The sequence below is a fragment of the Cucurbita maxima genome, unplaced genomic scaffold (assembly GCF_002738345.1).
Source record: "Cucurbita maxima cultivar Rimu unplaced genomic scaffold, Cmax_1.0 Cma_Scf00030, whole genome shotgun sequence".
In the NCBI taxonomy this organism is placed as follows: Eukaryota; Viridiplantae; Streptophyta; class Magnoliopsida; order Cucurbitales; family Cucurbitaceae; genus Cucurbita; species Cucurbita maxima.
The window spans coordinates 1,838,427-1,855,243 of NW_019272046.1; the positions used below are offsets into that span (position 1 = coordinate 1,838,427).

General features: G+C 37.0%; 2 protein-coding genes across 4 annotated transcripts; both read left to right on the forward strand.

Moving 5' to 3' along the window:
- Window positions 1–2,236: 2,236 nt before the first annotated feature.
- LOC111465942 (ABC transporter F family member 4-like) lies at window positions 2,237–6,293 on the forward strand. 2 transcript variants are annotated; one of them, XR_002714309.1, is made up of 3 exons: window positions 2,237–2,398; window positions 3,913–6,176; window positions 6,217–6,293. XR_002714309.1 is itself a non-coding variant. In XM_023110424.1 (2 exons), the coding sequence occupies exon 2, from the start codon at window positions 3,926–3,928 to the stop codon at window positions 6,107–6,109; it is 2,184 nt and encodes a 727-aa protein (XP_022966192.1). In that variant the 5' UTR covers window positions 2,237–2,398; window positions 3,913–3,925; the 3' UTR covers window positions 6,110–6,293. The 2 variants fall into 2 exon arrangements, 1 of the variants encoding a protein (XP_022966192.1); XM_023110424.1 differs by having other exon boundaries at window positions 3,913–6,293.
- A 4,101-nt stretch (window positions 6,294–10,394) lies between these two features.
- LOC111466047 (protein GrpE-like) lies at window positions 10,395–14,553 on the forward strand. Of its 2 annotated transcripts, XM_023110617.1 has the most exons (4): window positions 10,395–10,732; window positions 11,918–12,451; window positions 13,639–13,860; window positions 14,216–14,553. In XM_023110617.1, the coding sequence occupies exons 1-3, from the start codon at window positions 10,472–10,474 to the stop codon at window positions 13,855–13,857; spliced, it is 1,014 nt and encodes a 337-aa protein (XP_022966385.1). In that variant the 5' UTR covers window positions 10,395–10,471; the 3' UTR covers window positions 13,858–13,860; window positions 14,216–14,553. The 2 variants fall into 2 exon arrangements, with proteins under 2 accessions (XP_022966385.1, XP_022966384.1); XM_023110616.1 differs by lacking the exon at window positions 14,216–14,553 and having other exon boundaries at window positions 13,639–14,177.
- Window positions 14,554–16,817: the final 2,264 nt, after the last annotated feature.

The following is a 16,817-nucleotide window of genomic DNA, read 5'->3' on the forward strand; positions in this document are numbered from 1 at the left end:
CAATACGCACCATAGTCCCTTCTTGGAAGCAACACTGTATATCATGTACTCCTCTGAGCTCTCTGGTACCATGAGCACTGGAGCTGACACTAACTTTTGCTTTAGGCCTTGAAAGTTGGCCTCACATGTATTGTTCCATACAAAGGGTACATCATTTCTCGTCTATTCTAGCGAAGTCTTGCACAAACCTTTGATAGTATCTTGCTAACCCCAGTAAGCTTCGTAACTCTATAATTGTAGTTGGGCGTTCCCACTTAGTGAGGTCTACTGAAATTCCATCTTTTGATACCATGTCTCCCAAGAACGAAACTTGTCGCAACCAAAATTTGCATTTGGAAAACTTGGCGTACAATTTGTTCTCCCTCAAGATGGTTAGGACTTTTCAGAGTTGTTCTTGAAGCTCTTGGTCCACCATCGAGTATGCTAGAATGTCGTATATGAACATGATAACAAATGTGTTTACACTCCTTGAATTCCGAGTTCATTAACTCAATGAACACAACTGGGACACTGAGGAGGCCAAATAATATCACTGCAAACTCGTAGTGGCCATACCTTGTTCAAAAGGTTGTCAATACATCCCCTTCTTTGATCTAATCTGGTGATACCCTAATCTAAGATCTATCTTGGAAAATATCGTCGTCATTTGTTAGAACAGCTTCCATTGAGTCTCTGCACCTACCCTTTTTTTTTGTTTTCGGACCGAAGGAATATCTTCTTGCCAAAGGAGAGGATTTATTAACCTGAACTAGATTGAACTGTCCACGACCACATCTACGACCATTATTCTGAGCATGACTAGCTGCTAGAGCTTGAGAACCTTTTAGGAGTTGGTTTTTCTCCTTTCTTGCTTTCACTCTAGTACTTTCCTGTAAACCCTGCTGCAAGCATGAATTTCAATTCGAATCGACTAATCCGGTATATTTTCTGTCTCTTCTCTCTCTTTGCTTTCCTTCACCTTCTGTCAAAATGCTTCTCAAGGAGGCTCCTTACTTCACCTCGACGGTTATGCCACGACTAAAATAGGTTGGAAGGCCTGGATGCCCTTCTGTCTATTTTTTGGGATATTTTAGCCCCGAGCCAGCTTCATGGTCACACTGAAAACAACCCAAAACTAGGTTGGGTGCAGGGGTTTTCGAGGCTTTTCTATTTCAATATCTGCCGACAGCCATGCACCACCTGTCATTTTGTTCTAGGATTCTTCCTATTCGTTTTAACTGAATCTTCTTCCATAATGGAAGAAGCAGTATATTGATAAAGAATTTTTTTCTATCGGCTTGACCTCTTTTCGTCGGTAAAGAGTTCAATCAATCAAACACCTATTCTATATTCTAATCTAAGAAAGAAGTAGAAACAATTATGCCGAGATATTCCTCACTTCCTCGGGGCGGTCTTAAAACTGGTTGAACAAATCTTCGATACGAGGGAGTGAGTACTTCTTCTTTACTGATCTCTTGTTTAACTCCCTCTAATCAATACATAGGTGCCGAGTCATCCTTTTTTTTTTCCCCCAAAATTTTTAAAGAAGAAATGTAGAATTAGAGGTAATAAAATATATAGATTAAATGTGTAATGTGTATTTGATCTCTCTTATTTTATATAATTAATTCTCTTAATTTCTTTTTCTATATTTGTTAAATATAATTAATTAATTAATTAATTAATTACTTATAAACATATGAATAAGGAGTTGATATAAAGTAATAAATTTTAAATCATCAAATAATATTTATAATTAAAATTCTTAACTATAATTATAAAAAATTAAACATAGATGGGGACTACTACGCTCACCGCGCACTTGCATCACCACCAGAACTTGGCTACTGCTTCACCCAGCACCTACGCTTACTACGAACATCGAATCATCACGTGGCTGCTAAAGCACGTTAAGACCCTATCATGGCCGAAGGATCTGCAACACGTTGGAGAGCTTTTAAACCCTAATGCCCATTCTCAACGAGTTCTGAAGTAATCCTCAACTCGTACTTCTTGTTATTAGTTAATTAATTAATATATTTTACAGAATATTAATTAATAATTTAAATAAATAATTTATTATGTTAATATAGATAGAAATGATTTTAGTATATTAGCATTATTATCGTAGTTTTAATATATTTTATTTAAACATATTTATAAAAATTAAATAAAAAATATATTTTAAAGAAAGGAATCTGCAAGGAAAACTCTATAAAAGGAAAATATATGTTAAAAAAATAACTGTGAAGTCTAGCCCACTGGTTCATCTTTCTTCAAGATTCTCCGACCCTTTTCTATCTCTGATTTCTCCATTTCCAACCGCCGCCAGCAGACGCTGCGTTTTCTTTCCTCTTCACGGTGCCCGACCTCACGCCGCCACCGTATCCCTTCCGTCTCTCCGTGGCTCGCCGTCGAGGTTTGCTCGGATCAAGTGTTTTTTTTTCTTATTCAATCAACTTCAAAATAGGGTAGATTTGGAATTAGGTCAATCATGAATTGAATTATTCTAAGCTAGATTTCAAATCATACTGAATATCAAATTCTATTCTTCGTTATGCTGCTTGTTTTTCGTTTGATTATCCTGTGGTGATGTCCGTTCCCCTCCTCTGTTTTATATTTTATCTCGTCCGAACCGCTCTGTTTATTTTTTCTTGATTTTCTTGACTTTTGATAATTAAACTTGACTGTAAGTATTAGTTGGTGGCTACTGGCTATTGAGGCTTGAATTCATGACAGTTCCAAGTTCATTTTCGTTTGTGGTTTGTTTCTTTGAGAATTGAAACTTACGGACAAAATTATTCATGTTTAGGACTATTTAATTTTGACAACTTGTATCTGTGCCTTTTCGATTATGCTTGTGTTTCTAATGCCGATGTGCTTTGTTGTTAAATCGGCAATTTTCTGTTCTGGTTTATGTTACGGTTTGGATTCTTACATGCGAACAATTAATTCTGTAATTTGAATAGTTATGTTGTTTAGTTTCCTCTTAATATTTTAGATGCCGGTTTGATAGGCATTTTGTTTTTTGGTATCCTGTTCTTGAATTTCATTCTTGTTTCTTGCCAAATTATTTTTATGGTTTTTCCCTTTCGTTCTTTAAAAACAAAACGCAGAATTCTTAGTCAAATCCTAAAAACAAAAACAGTTTCTAAACACTGCTTTTTTAGGGTTTAAAACTTGGCTTGGATTTTGAAATACTTTTTGAAAGTAGATAACAAAACAAAGAAACTCATAGGTTGAAGTAGCGTTTATAAGCTTAATTAAAAAAAAAAGTTACCAAAGGGGTCTAAGTTGTTCAAGCATGAATTTGAAATGAACTTTTAAGTTTCATTTTGCATGAACAGGAAATTGGGCGCATATAATGTGTTGAAGTTATGATTTAAAAAGAACTCAGGTTGGGCAAAAGTAAGGAAATGTATTATATTGTGGTGAATGATCTCTTGTCAATTCGTAAGGCATCAATTTTCTGTTATAATTTTTCAGAGTATATGTTGGAGGCTATAGTTTTTCAGTAATCAAAGGTATGATAATTCTGGTCATATTCTCCTAATATTTTCTTGTACTATATGTAATTTAATAAGTTTCTTTGTTTGTATTGAACTCTTTACCCTTCGATATATACAGTTTTCATTTGATGCTCTAGACTTTTGTAAGTTTTGATTGTTTCAATGACAAGTTCCTTTCTAAAACTGTACCTGTGTTTTACTTGTCTTTCGTGTGCTGATCATGACAATTTTTTTTCCTTGGAAAATTTGACATGGTAGTATGTATGTACCACATCTTTGGGTTCTTAAATTTTAAAATGATTTCATTTTTTGTCTGATCCGTATGTTGCAGAAATAGAATGGCAATGGTTATTATTAGATGTGAAATAACACCTGGATGGTTTTTGTGTTTATGTTTGATAATTTTATTTTTTCCTATAATCAGGTTGATTGGTGCAATGGGAAGAAAGAAAACAGAAGAAGTTGGTGGAAGCTCCAAAGTCAAACCTGGTAAAGATGTTTCTGGGAAGAGAGAGAAGCTTTCAGTGTCAGAAATGCTTGCTAATATGGATCAGAAACCAGATAAACCAAGAAAGGGATCTTCATCTTCGAGTGGTGGTGCTAAACCTCAAGCCAAAGCTCCAAAAAAGGTTGCATCTTACACTGATGGCATTGATCTCCCTCCCTCAGATGATGAGGAAGAAGAAATTGTGCTTGATGAAGAGCAACAGAGTTCCAGTTCCCAGAAACGGCTACCCTGGCAGGATAGAGCTGAGGTGAAGCCTCTGGAGGTTGCTGTAAGTGACAAAGAGTTGAAAAGACGAGAGAGGAAAGACATGTTTGCTGTCCATGCAGCAGAACTGGCCAGACAGGAAGCTCTAAAAGATGACCATGATGCTTTCACTGTTGTAATTGGTAGCCGAGCTTCAGTTCTTGATGGAAATGATGAAGCTGATGCAAATGTCAAAGACGTTACAATTGAGAATTTCTCTGTTTCAGCTAGAGGTAAAGAGCTTTTAAAAAATGCATCAGTGAAGATATCTCACGGGAAGAGGTATGGTTTAGTTGGGCCTAATGGAATGGGAAAGTCTACACTATTAAAGCTCCTTGCTTGGAGGAAGATACCAGTTCCTAAAAATATCGATGTTCTCTTAGTTGAACAAGAGGTGGTTGGTGATGATAAAACTGCACTTCAAGCAGTTGTTTCTGCTAATGAGGAGCTGGTTAAGCTTCGACAAGAAGTTGCAGATTTGCAGAATTCTGATGGTGGTAAAGATGAAGATGATGAGGAGGATGATGCAGGAGAGAGGCTTGCTGAGTTATATGAAAGGCTGCAGCTCATAGGATCAGATGCAGCTGAGGCTCAAGCTTCCAAAATTCTTGCTGGACTAGGTTTTACCAAGGATATGCAAGCACGACCCACCCGTTCATTTAGTGGTGGATGGAGGATGAGAATTTCATTGGCTCGGGCTCTTTTTGTTCAACCAACACTTCTATTACTTGATGAACCCACAAATCATCTAGACCTCAGGGCTGTTCTCTGGTTGGAGGAGTACCTCTGTCGGTGGAAGAAAACTCTTGTTGTTGTATCACATGATCGAGATTTCCTGAACACTGTTTGCAGTGAGATTATTCATCTTCATGACTTTAAGCTTCATTTTTATCGTGGAAATTTTGACAGTTTTGAGAGCGGTTATGAGCAGCGTCGCAAAGAAATGAACAAGAAGTTTGAAATATATGATAAGCAGGTGAAAGCAGCTAAGAGGTCTGGAAGTAGGGCTCAACAAGAGAAGGTGAAAGACCGAGCCAAGTTTGCTGCTGCTAAGGAATCCTCAAAGAACAAGTCCAAGGGAAAGGTTGATGAGGATGATCCTCAGCCGGAGGCCCCCAGAAAATGGAGAGATTACAGTGTAGAATTCCACTTCCCTGAACCCACCGAGCTCACCCCACCACTATTACAATTGATTGAAGTAAGCTTTAGCTACCCAAATAGAAAAGACTTCAGACTTTCTGATGTTGATGTGGGTATTGATATGGGAACACGGGTTGCTATTGTTGGACCCAATGGAGCGGGGAAATCCACTCTTCTGAACCTGCTAGCAGGTGATTTGGTACCAACAGAAGGTGAAGTTCGTAGGAGTCAGAAGTTGAGGATTGGGAGGTATTCACAGCATTTCGTAGACCTTCTGACAATGGAGGAAACACCAGTTCAGTATCTTCTTCGTCTTCATCCCGATCAAGAGGGTCTAAGCAAGCAGGAGGCTGTACGTGCCAAGTTAGGGAAATTTGGACTCCCTAGCCACAATCACCTCACGCCGATTGCCAAGTTATCTGGGGGCCAAAAAGCCAGGGTTGTTTTTACCTCAATTTCCATGTCAAAGCCACACATATTACTGCTTGATGAACCAACGAACCACTTGGACATGCAGAGTATTGATGCACTTGCAGATGCCTTAGATGAGTTCACTGGTGGAGTTGTTTTGGTTAGTCACGATTCCCGACTCATATCACGAGTCTGCGAGGATGAAGAAAAAAGTGAAATTTGGGTTGTTGAAAATGGCACTGTCGAGTTTTTCCCTGGAACTTTCGAGGAATACAAGGAAGAATTGCAAAAGGAGATTAAAGCTGAGGTTGATGATTAGTTGAGTAATATGTTGTAAAAGGCGTTGGATTTTCAAGTGGCACGTTCTACTTCATCCTTTTTGGTTTCTGAGGTTTATTTTACATTTTTCAAGTATTGGATGTGTTCCAAGTATAATATCTTCTTCATGAGTTTTGCCTGTGCTACTGTACTATATTCTATGAAAAATTTCACACTTTTCAAAATGTTTTGTTCCCTCTTTTTACTTACTGGCTCTAATGGTGTTCACGGACATGGGCAGAGAGATATGTATGGAATGGGATAATAAGGGATTTAGACACCGAAAAGATGTTTTCTTCCCTCTAATGGTGTCCGATATTAAAGTGTTTAAATGACTTAAGAACGTTCATCTCTTCTGAACCACTTCTCAAGCTTCCACCGTCCAATATCTGGCTCGATATCATTTGTAATGACCCAAGTTCACCGCTTGCAAATATTATCCTTTTTGTGCTTTTCCTTTTGGGTTCCTCGTCAAGGTTTTAAAACGTGTATACTAAGGAAAAGTTTTCACACCCGTATAAAGAATGTTTTGTTGTCTTCTCCAACGATCTCACAATCCACCTCCCTTCGAGGCCCAACGTCTTTGTGGCACACTACCTGGTGTCTACTCCCTTCGAAACTCAGTGTCCTCACTTGCACACCGTTCAGTGTCTGACTCTGATACCATTTGTAACGGCTCAAGCCCACCACTAGCAAGTATTGTCCTTTTTAGGTTTTCCCTTTCACGCTTCCTCTTAAGGTTTCTAAAACGCTAGGGAGAGGTTTACACACTCTCACAAATAATGTTTTGTTTCCCTCTCCAACCAATGTGAGATCTCACATATAAAGTCATTTTGACGTAAGGAGTCGAAGAGAACGTAAACGAGACGAGACCCCGATGTTAAAAATGCGATCGGAGCGAGGAGGAAGAGAGGGATATATATACCTGTGTTGGTGGGAACAGATCTCCAATGAGCAGGGCCATGTTGAATGTAAGAGAGAAGGAAGATGTCCTCTTGGGGAGTCCAAGGAGCTTTCTTGATGCCCACTTTACGGGTGGACCCAATAGTTCTTCCGAAAATACATCCTCAAATTCTCTTACGACTAGTACTGAGATCTTCTAGGGTAATGTGTCGAAGGCGACTAGGTTCCTTTTATTCGGTGGAAATCTACATTGTAAACTCATCTTGAGATGATATGAGGAACCACGTACTAACTTGGTAGCTAGAAAGCACACAAGGTCGCTCTCTCAAACTTAGAGTTAGGGGTGTACATGGTCCGGGTTGGGTTGGGTTGGAGGATTTTTTTGACCCAACCCATAAATTCGAGTTGGTTGGATTAGTAACCCAACTCTCTATTTTTGGTTGGGTTCGGGTTGGTCCAAAAAAATTTAATTTATATGACCTAAAATGATAAAACAATTACTACTCGAAGTTGTAGATCAAAAATATCAAACTCTCTATTGCATCCATATTATCACCTACAAATATATAAAAAAATATGCAATGAATCAAGTCTAAAGTTACCACATCTAATTAAATTATCTACATTCACAATATATAATCATTCAACAAAATGCCTAAAAAATGAATTAATTCCAAAGTTACAACATTCAACAAAATATTTAAAAATTTTAAATTATCCAACCCTCTCTTGCATTCTTAATTCCTACAAAAGAAAAATAGCATCTTGAAAGTTATTACCGTTTTAAGACGTTTTAAGAGACGTTTTAAGATTGTTTGGATAAAGCATAGTGTAACTTCAAATATTTTACTTATATTTGAAAAATAATTATTCTTGCATGACGTTGGTGGAACTTGAAGGTCTTAAATCATCTGAAAAAATAAAATATAAATTATGATATAACAATATAGAATATATCTTAACAAATAGACAATAAATAGATTTGGAGTTACTGTCTCAATCTTGGAACAAATCTCCAAATCTTCAAGTTATTGAGGAATATCTAACGATACTCATTTTCTACCGATCCAATTTTTTATACATATGAGAGCTTCCACTGTTTTAAGTGTCAAAGAACTCTTAAAAGAATCAAGAATCCTCCCACCCGTACTAAATGCTAATTCAGAAATACAGTCGAAACACTGGAATGACCAAAACATCTTGGGCAATTTTCGATAAAACTCTATACTTAATTGTGTCTATCTCCGTACTCATGGACTTCGAAGTGAGTCTTGATTCAGATTGATGATGATCTTGAGTATTATCATAAAACTTGTAGTAATCATTCAAACGAATTAAATAATTCTTTATGCCATCCACCATCACTTTAGCCATAGCATCTTCATAAATATACGAAAAGCAAAATGATATGTAATCCAATTTGTAACGAGGATCGAGTACCACTGCTATGAATATCAACTTATTAATTCTTTCCACCGAGCCCCAATATTTGTCATACTTAACTTTCATATTTGAACTCGGTTACTTAAAACAGGTGACATCAAAGAAAACCTTCAAAAACTTTACAAACAACATTTTTCCAATCATCAATGGTTGGTGTCCCTATTCTTTTGTTTCCATGATCCCCTCTTTGAAATAATCAACATAATCTAATTCTTCCTCCTCTAATACTTTGAAAGCTTTTTCAAATTTCAAGGCATGATCAGTCATCAAATAAGTGGAATTCCATCGAGTCGCCACATCCAAACAAACAAGTGTTTTACATTTAATTTTTTCTTGTTCAACACGATCTTTAAATTTTGTCAATCTCTTGGGGGATGATCTAACATACCTCACGACATTGCGAACACTAGAAATGGAGTCATGCATTTCTTTAAACCCTTCATTCACAATCAAATTAATTATGTGAGCACAACATCTCATGTATAATATTTCTCCATCTAAGACGAGTGAATTCCAACTTTTAAGCCTTCTCATAATATATGAAATAGCTATATCATTGTAACTTGCATTATCAACCGTGATAGAGAAAACCTTATCGATTCTCCATTCTAATAAACAACTCTCAATAATCTTGCCAATAGTCTCTCCCTTGTGGTTAGCAACTTGTGTTTCAACTCCTTTTTTTTCTTCGAGCTGAAATATATCTCTACCAATGGTTACTCTTGACCGAGAGTCAAACTTAGAATATGCAATACCACAAAACAATTTGAAACCCTCGGTCTCTACAAACTTAAATGATAATTCATCCATAATTATCATCTTGGCACATGCTGCTCTACATCTTGTTTGACTAAATAATGAAGTAACAATATTATTACCACCCTTTCCATCTATTGAACGTTGAAAACTTAGAGTGGTTTGTCATTTGTCCTCCAACTTATATGTGTACTTTCTACACTGATTTTTAAGTGCTTCCATAACGTGCTAGTTCCACAAGAATTAGTATCACAAGCATACTCCTTAGAACAATAGTTGCACTTGCACCTCTTATTATTGTTCTCTAATTTTGTAAAGTGATCCCACACGGTTGATTTACTGAGTTTCTTCTTCTTAAATTCAGATTGGGTAGCGAAGGGTGGTTTCGACGAATTATAATTACTAGAGCTACTTGCACATACGGTTGCACTATTGTTTTCCATCTATAAAAAGCAAAATAGAACTATTATGATTCAAACATTTAACTCAATATAAACAATTATTATAGAATGCATCAAGGTTAAAATATACAATCAATTTTTGTAAGGGGATATAACAAAAAGAGAAAAAGCTTACTCGTTATAGTGTTCCAGGAGACTAAAGAGAGAAAGACGGCGCGCGAGAAAGAAACAAGACAAATAACGCGAGAGAATGCTATTGAGATCAAATTCCTTGTGAAGATTAAGAATCGAGAGAGATTTGTATTTTGTGGAGAGGGTGAGAGTCGAGAGGAATGGATGAATGGATTGTAGAGAGGTAGGGAGAGAAATGGATGAATGAATTGTAGTAGAGAGAAGAATGGATTGAAATGAATTAATTTCTCTTTATTTTTTTAATATTTTCGGGTTGGGTCGGGTTGATCCAATCATTTTCTTTTGGTACCCAAATCCAACCTAAATCAGATCGGGTTAAAAAAAATGGACCCAACCCAAACCCGAAACCAATACAACCCAACCCAACCTTTATAATTTGGGTTGGGTCGGGTTGGGTTCTCGAGTTTCCGAGTTGGGTGTACTCCCGTACTTAGAGTGGCTTTTATGGTCGTGTGGAAGGGCTTTCCAGTTAACCTTCCATCCATCAACGGCGGGCCATCGATCTCTAATTTTATGAATTATAATATTTTTAATATTTTCCTTTTAAAAAAAATTGGGAATTTATAATATTAATATAATTTCTGAGCCAACCTTTCTGGCACTCCCTACTTTCTTCTCCTCTGCACCCTTATCTCTCTTCCTTTTTCTCTCGCGCTGTGATTTATCTCATGGCCACGATTCTCAGAGCTCCATTTTTTCAGGCAACTCCTCCGGCAAATGTATCCACCATTTTCTCTTCCAAATCCACCCTAAAACTAAAACCCTCATCTCTTTCCTTCAGAACTTCTCACTCTCCCTTTTGTTGCATCAATTCCTCCAAGCTTTCTCGTCCTCGTTCTATCCGGTTCCCGAAGCTTGGCCCGTTTGCTTCCTCTGGAAATACGGAAGTTAGCGAGGTCGAAGAGGAAGTTCACGAATCTGAGGCTGAGGTACTTTCTCGTCCTAGTTTGATTCTTTAGTTGGTTAGGTTAGATAGTGTTCGAGGAGATTTAATGTTAGTTATGGTGCTTGGATTGAATTAGAAGCTGAATGTTGTTTTTTGCAGAGATGTTAATACAATCGCGTTGTTGTATCTAATAATATCGATTGGAATGAATTTGCTAAGTTTTGTGAGAGGGATTACGGAATTTTGGCACTATCTTTTGCTCATTGTTTATTTCTGGATTCTAATTGTTCTAGTGGATTGTATGTAGACAGAGTCGGATGTTCTAGAGAGCTTTAGACCTTCTCAAAACTTACCTTGAAATTATCCACTTAACATCTGAAATTTTAGTGTAAACTAAAAAATTGAGAGTATGGTAGCAGTTTTGGTTGTTTTCCATTATTCGAAGTTTGGTTAAATTATTCTTTGCTGCTTTACTTGTCATCGATTTTGGTTCTTATTGACACCTCTCGTGCATACCTTTTAGTAAGTTTATTTGAAGTAAATACTGTAACGCCCCAAGCCAACTGTTAATTGATATTGTCCTCTTTGGACTTTTCCTTTCGGGCTTACCGTCAATGTTTTTAAAACGTGTATGCTAGAGAGATGTTTCTACACCCTTATAAAAAAAATGTTTCGTTCTCTTCCCCAACTAATGTGGGATCTCACAATCTACCTTTTTCGGGGCCCATCATCTTCGTTGGCACTCGTTTACTTATCCAATCGATGTGGGACCTCCCCTTCGGGGCCTAGCATCCTTGCTGGCACATCGTCTGGTGTCTGCTACCATTTGTAATGGCTCAAGCCCACTGCTAGCAGATATTGTCCTCTTTGTACTTTCCTTTTGGGCTTCCCCTCAAGGTTTTTAAAACGCGTCTGATAGGGAGAAATTTCTACACCCTTATAAAGAATGTTTTCTTCAACTCCCCAACCGACGTGGGAAACAAATACCATACTCTTATCAAAGTCTCTTGACGAAGGTTTGGTTTCTTTATAAAGAAACATGACCCATAGTGTTTTAGACCTACAAGTTTCAAGTTTAAATTATTGATTTGATTTTTTAAAATTTGAAGATTTTTGATATTGCATGCTTAGGAAGTGTAATAACTTCTGACAATGAAAAATAGTTTCTCACGGCATGGATTTAGATTGTTTTAATTTTTATACATAAATCATGCCTTGCATTTAACAGGACTCTTCTGTTAGTTATACTGGTGTGGAAGATGCTGCAAGTGATAGTGACATAAATGATGGTGCAGAAGTTAATGCTGAAGATTCGCCTCAATCAGTCATCCTAGCAGCACTTCAATCTTATAAGCAGGCTTTAGCTGATAACAATGAATCTCAAATAGCTGAAATAGAATCTTTTCTGAAGTCAATTGAAGATGAAAAGCTTGCAGTCGAAAGGAAATTGAAATCCTTAACTGAAGACCTTTCTGTAGAGAAGGATCGAATTTTGAGGATCAGTGCTGACTTCGAAAATTTTCGGAAGAGAACAGAGAGGGAACGTCTTTCCTTGGTTAAAAATGCCCAAGGGGAAGTAGTAGAGACTTTATTGGGTGTGCTAGATAATTTTGAGAGAGCTCGGGCACAAATCAAGGTGGAGACAGAGGGAGAAGAGAAGATAAATCAGAGTTACCAGAGCATTTATAAGCAGTTCAACGAGATTTTGGGCTCATTGGGTGTAGTTCCTGTCGAGACAGTTGGAAAACCTTTTGATCCACTGGTGAGTTCTTGCTTCCAGTCCACTTATAAAAATTTCAAAATCTCATCTGCCTCTTTTTGCCTTTATTCATCAAGTAAAGTCACTATTAATCAGTATGTGACTTCTAATATCTTCTAGTTAAAAAATGACCATCCTTTTTCGCTATCAAATTGTTTAAATTGTTCAGGTTCTTGGAGTATCTGACATGGTGGATTTATTCCATCAACTTGATGAGTAAAACGGTTGTATAAATTTAATGCCACTTTCAGTGAGATTGGAGATCAAACTCTGGTAACTAGTAGTGGAACTGTAGGACCTTTCCTAGAAAATCTAATGATCATAACTTGATGAACTTCCCCTGGTTAGTGTTAGAACTTCCTCATGGGTTTGCTTTAGGTTTCTCCAAAAGGCATCATACCAATGGAGATGTATTCCTTACTTATAAACCCTCGATCATTCTCTAAATTAGCTAATGTGGGACTCCCTCTCAATAATCCTCCCCTCGAACAAAGTACACTATGGAGCCCTCGAGCAACCTCCCCTTAATCGAGGCTCGACTCCTTCTTTGGAGTCCTTGAACAAAGTACACCATTTGTTCGACACTTGAGTCACTTTTGACTACACTTTCGAGGCTCACAACTTTTTTGTTCAACATTTGAGGATTCTATTTACATGGCTAAGTTAAGTGCATGGCTTTGATACCATGTTAGGAATTACAGATCTCCACGTTGGTATGATATTGTCCTCTTTGAGTATAAGCTCTTATGGCTTTGCTTTGGGTTTCTCCAAAAGGCCTCATTCCCATGGAGATGTATTCCTTACTTATAAACCCATGATTTAAATTAGCCAAAAGGACTCATAATGGCCTCATTCACTTTTGACTAAGAACTGTGATCTTTTGCATTATAATGTGAGAGAGTAAATCATATTTTCCTTGAGAGTGCCTTTTGCAAAACATATTTTGGTTGCCCTCACAAGGCTATTATTTCTATTTCTATGTTTCTGTGTAATTTTGGATTATCTTCAAACCATTGAATTCTGAGCTGATATGTTTGTGTTTCTTTTTTGATTTATATTTAATATGCATTCTAAACTGCATGACATGATCGAACATGGAATTAATCAAGGATATGCTGTTTAATCTCTCATCTCCTTTTGGGGACAAAGTTCGGTTAGTTAAAACTTTTTGAATCAATTTCTTCTTACAGCTTCATGAAGCAATTATGAGGGAGGATTCCACAGAGTTTGAGGAAGGTATAATACTCGACGAGTTCCGTAAAGGATTCTTGCTCGGTGACAGACTCTTGCGACCATCCATGGTGAAAGTATCGGCTGGTCCCGGGCCCGAAAAGCCAGCCGAAGCAGCACCATCAGAAGAACATGATTCAAGTGAGAATTATGAAAGATCCAATACGGAGTCATCTTAAAACGTAATTCCTCTACACCACCATCCAATTTTGAGTATAGTAAGAATCTTGTTTGTGCCTGATAAGAGACTGGAGATGAATTGAATCAGGCTTTTGCAGGCAGAGAATTTTGATAATTTTGATGTTAGTGGAAATGTTGTAGTTTGATTTAGACATATTAATTCTCTCTCTAAAAACCCTGTTGTTCTAACATGTTGAGAGAGAATTTAGCAAAGCCTCTATTGTAAGTTTGTAGAATTGGTTGAATGTGGCTCCATTTGTGAGGCCAGAAAATGGCATGGTAGTCCTCTTCATGAAGCTTCCTACTTTGTGTTTCATTTTCAAGCATTTTCCAGAACCAAAACAACACTATTCTCAGAGCTTCTTATCAGGGAAAGGTAGTAGCGGGTCGCGGGTCGGGTCAGTTCAACAGGTGCGGGTAACGGTTCAGGTCAGACACAAGCATTCGAGTTAGGTCGGACCAGACAATGTGTGTCCCCACTCGATGCCTGACGCCGTGCTCCTCTCTACGTGTGACATTTGTCCACCACACAACCAGTTGTGCTAGTTCGACAAGTGTCTCTTCTTTTCTGTCGGTCTCCCTTTCGTTCTTTTGATTATTTTTTAATTTCTTAATTTTTTTTTTCTCGAATCAACTTAATAATTAAGAGTTGTAGAGTTTAAATCCATCTTTCCTAGAAAAATATTTTCACCTTATTCGGATAACTACATGGAAAAATAAATAAGTCTAAATTTGGTCCAAAAGACAACTTATAGTTTCTTGACGATGGTCGGAACTTTAACTTCCGGTTCGATTTGACTCAAGGTTCCGTCATAAAAAGTATGTAAAATCTTCCTAAGATAATATATTAAAATTTCTTAGCCTAACTTCTCCAAAATCTCTGTTAAGGTCTAAAGAAAAGAAGATGCAAAAATCCCGTTCTTCCTTGATTCTCGATGGATTTGAGTGATTCAAGCTCTTAGGGAATTAATTTCCATCTCCAAACTTTTTTTTTCCCTTCTTTTCCTTTATTCTCCCTTGTGTCTCAGGAGTAATTGCTTATAGGGTCGAAATGACCATTTTGCTTCTCGAGATTGACTTTGACCATTTTTCTAATTTTTCACTATTGACTTTTACTTAAGAGTGGGTAAGTTTTTTGATCCCAAAACTTTTAACCTTCATTTCTCTCTAGTTTGTGGCTAAAGTTGGTATCATTGTGTTCATTTGATTGAATACTTCCAAATTTGGTGAAAGAAATCAACATGAATAGAATCCTATATCATGAGAATGGATGAAAGATCGAGACGATCGCAGCAGGAATTGAAGATGAATGTAGGAGCCATCGGTTTTCTTGAGGTAGTAGATGGGTAGCCTCAACGGTTTGATTGAATATATATCAACCTACTTCTTGGAGGGTATCTTCTCCGAAAACTCTTCCAGAGAAAGAGTTGTTGTTCAGTAATACTGAAGATGATAAATTGACAAATTTTATGTTGCAATAGAGACACTAGAAGATGCAATGGAGTTGGACTCTTGCCTCTTCTTCCGAAGAAACTTGAATTGTAATCTCTTGATGCTCCTGTATTTTACTCCAATCCCAACACATTTCATCAAATATTACCTCTCTTTTAAGTAAAATCTTTTCATTAAGAGGATTTTAAATTTATTGTCTTTGATTGAGTATAATAGCCAATGAAAATGTATTTTCAGATTTTTCATCCCGCTTTAATTTGAGAATTTTTCAAAGCATAAGCAACACAATCAAAGACCCGTAAATGACTTACTGATTTCCTTCCATGTCATGTTTCATAAGGAGTTCAATTCATAATGACCTTAGTCGGTGATAGATTTAATAGATAGATGATGTTGCTACAATTTTAACACAAAATTAGTTTGAAAGTCTTCTGGTTTGTAACATAGTTCTTGCCATCTCCACAATAGTTCAATTTTTTGTTCAACGATTCTATTATGTTCTGGAGTGCAAGGAGCTGTTAACTCCCTTCGGATTGAACCCTTTATATATGAACTCACCACCTATATTTGTGCAAAGAAAGTTAATGTGACAGTCAATTTGGTGCTCTACTCTACTTTAAAATTCTGGAATTTCTGAAAAGTTTCTAATAGGAAGTAAACACAGCTCATCTGTCAATAAATAGTAAAAAGTATATACTCCCACTCAAGGATTTAGTTTGCATTGGCCCACACATGACAACGTGAACTTTATGATCTGATTTCTTATTTGTAATGACCCATGTGCTGTCATCAAATATAACCGATAACTTTATGGTCTAATTTCTTATTTGTAATGACCTATTTGTTGTTGTCAAATAGAATGGAATGTACTATGATTATCCATTGTTCAACATTCAATACATTTTACCCTAAATTAGACACAAATTGAACATGATCTAAAAGCTTTATCTTACCATGACTAGTTTCGACTTTCACTGTCCATTTTCCCTCAACTTGCATCTCTCTTGTATTTCCAAGTTGCGCCTTAATGTCCCATCAAGCTCTTGGAATAAAGATTTGATGCCTGTCATATAGTTCAAGCATCCACTATCAACAAACCATAAATCGCTCCTTTTTAGATTAATATCAATACAAGCCATAAAAAGTCTTTTTTTCTTGTTCTTCATTTTTTAGCTGTAAAATGTTTGGTTTCATATTAACAATCCGCTTTTATGTGCCCATACCTCTTGTCATGGTCAATGACATTCATTTTTCTCATTTTTGCTTTCAGAATTCTTTTTCCAAAACCTTTCTCCCCCGTTTTCTAAAATCTTCTATTTAAATCGAAGCTCGAGGTTTGAATACACGTTGCTCGATCGTAGGCAACGTGATCCGAAGTTGGGTTGACTCACTCAATGCTGAGAGCGAATTCTGCACAATCACCAAATCCGCTGTCGAGAAAAAGCGATTGTGACACCGTGTATGGGCTGCCATACCTGTTTAGAAGCCTCCATTTGTTGTGTATCAC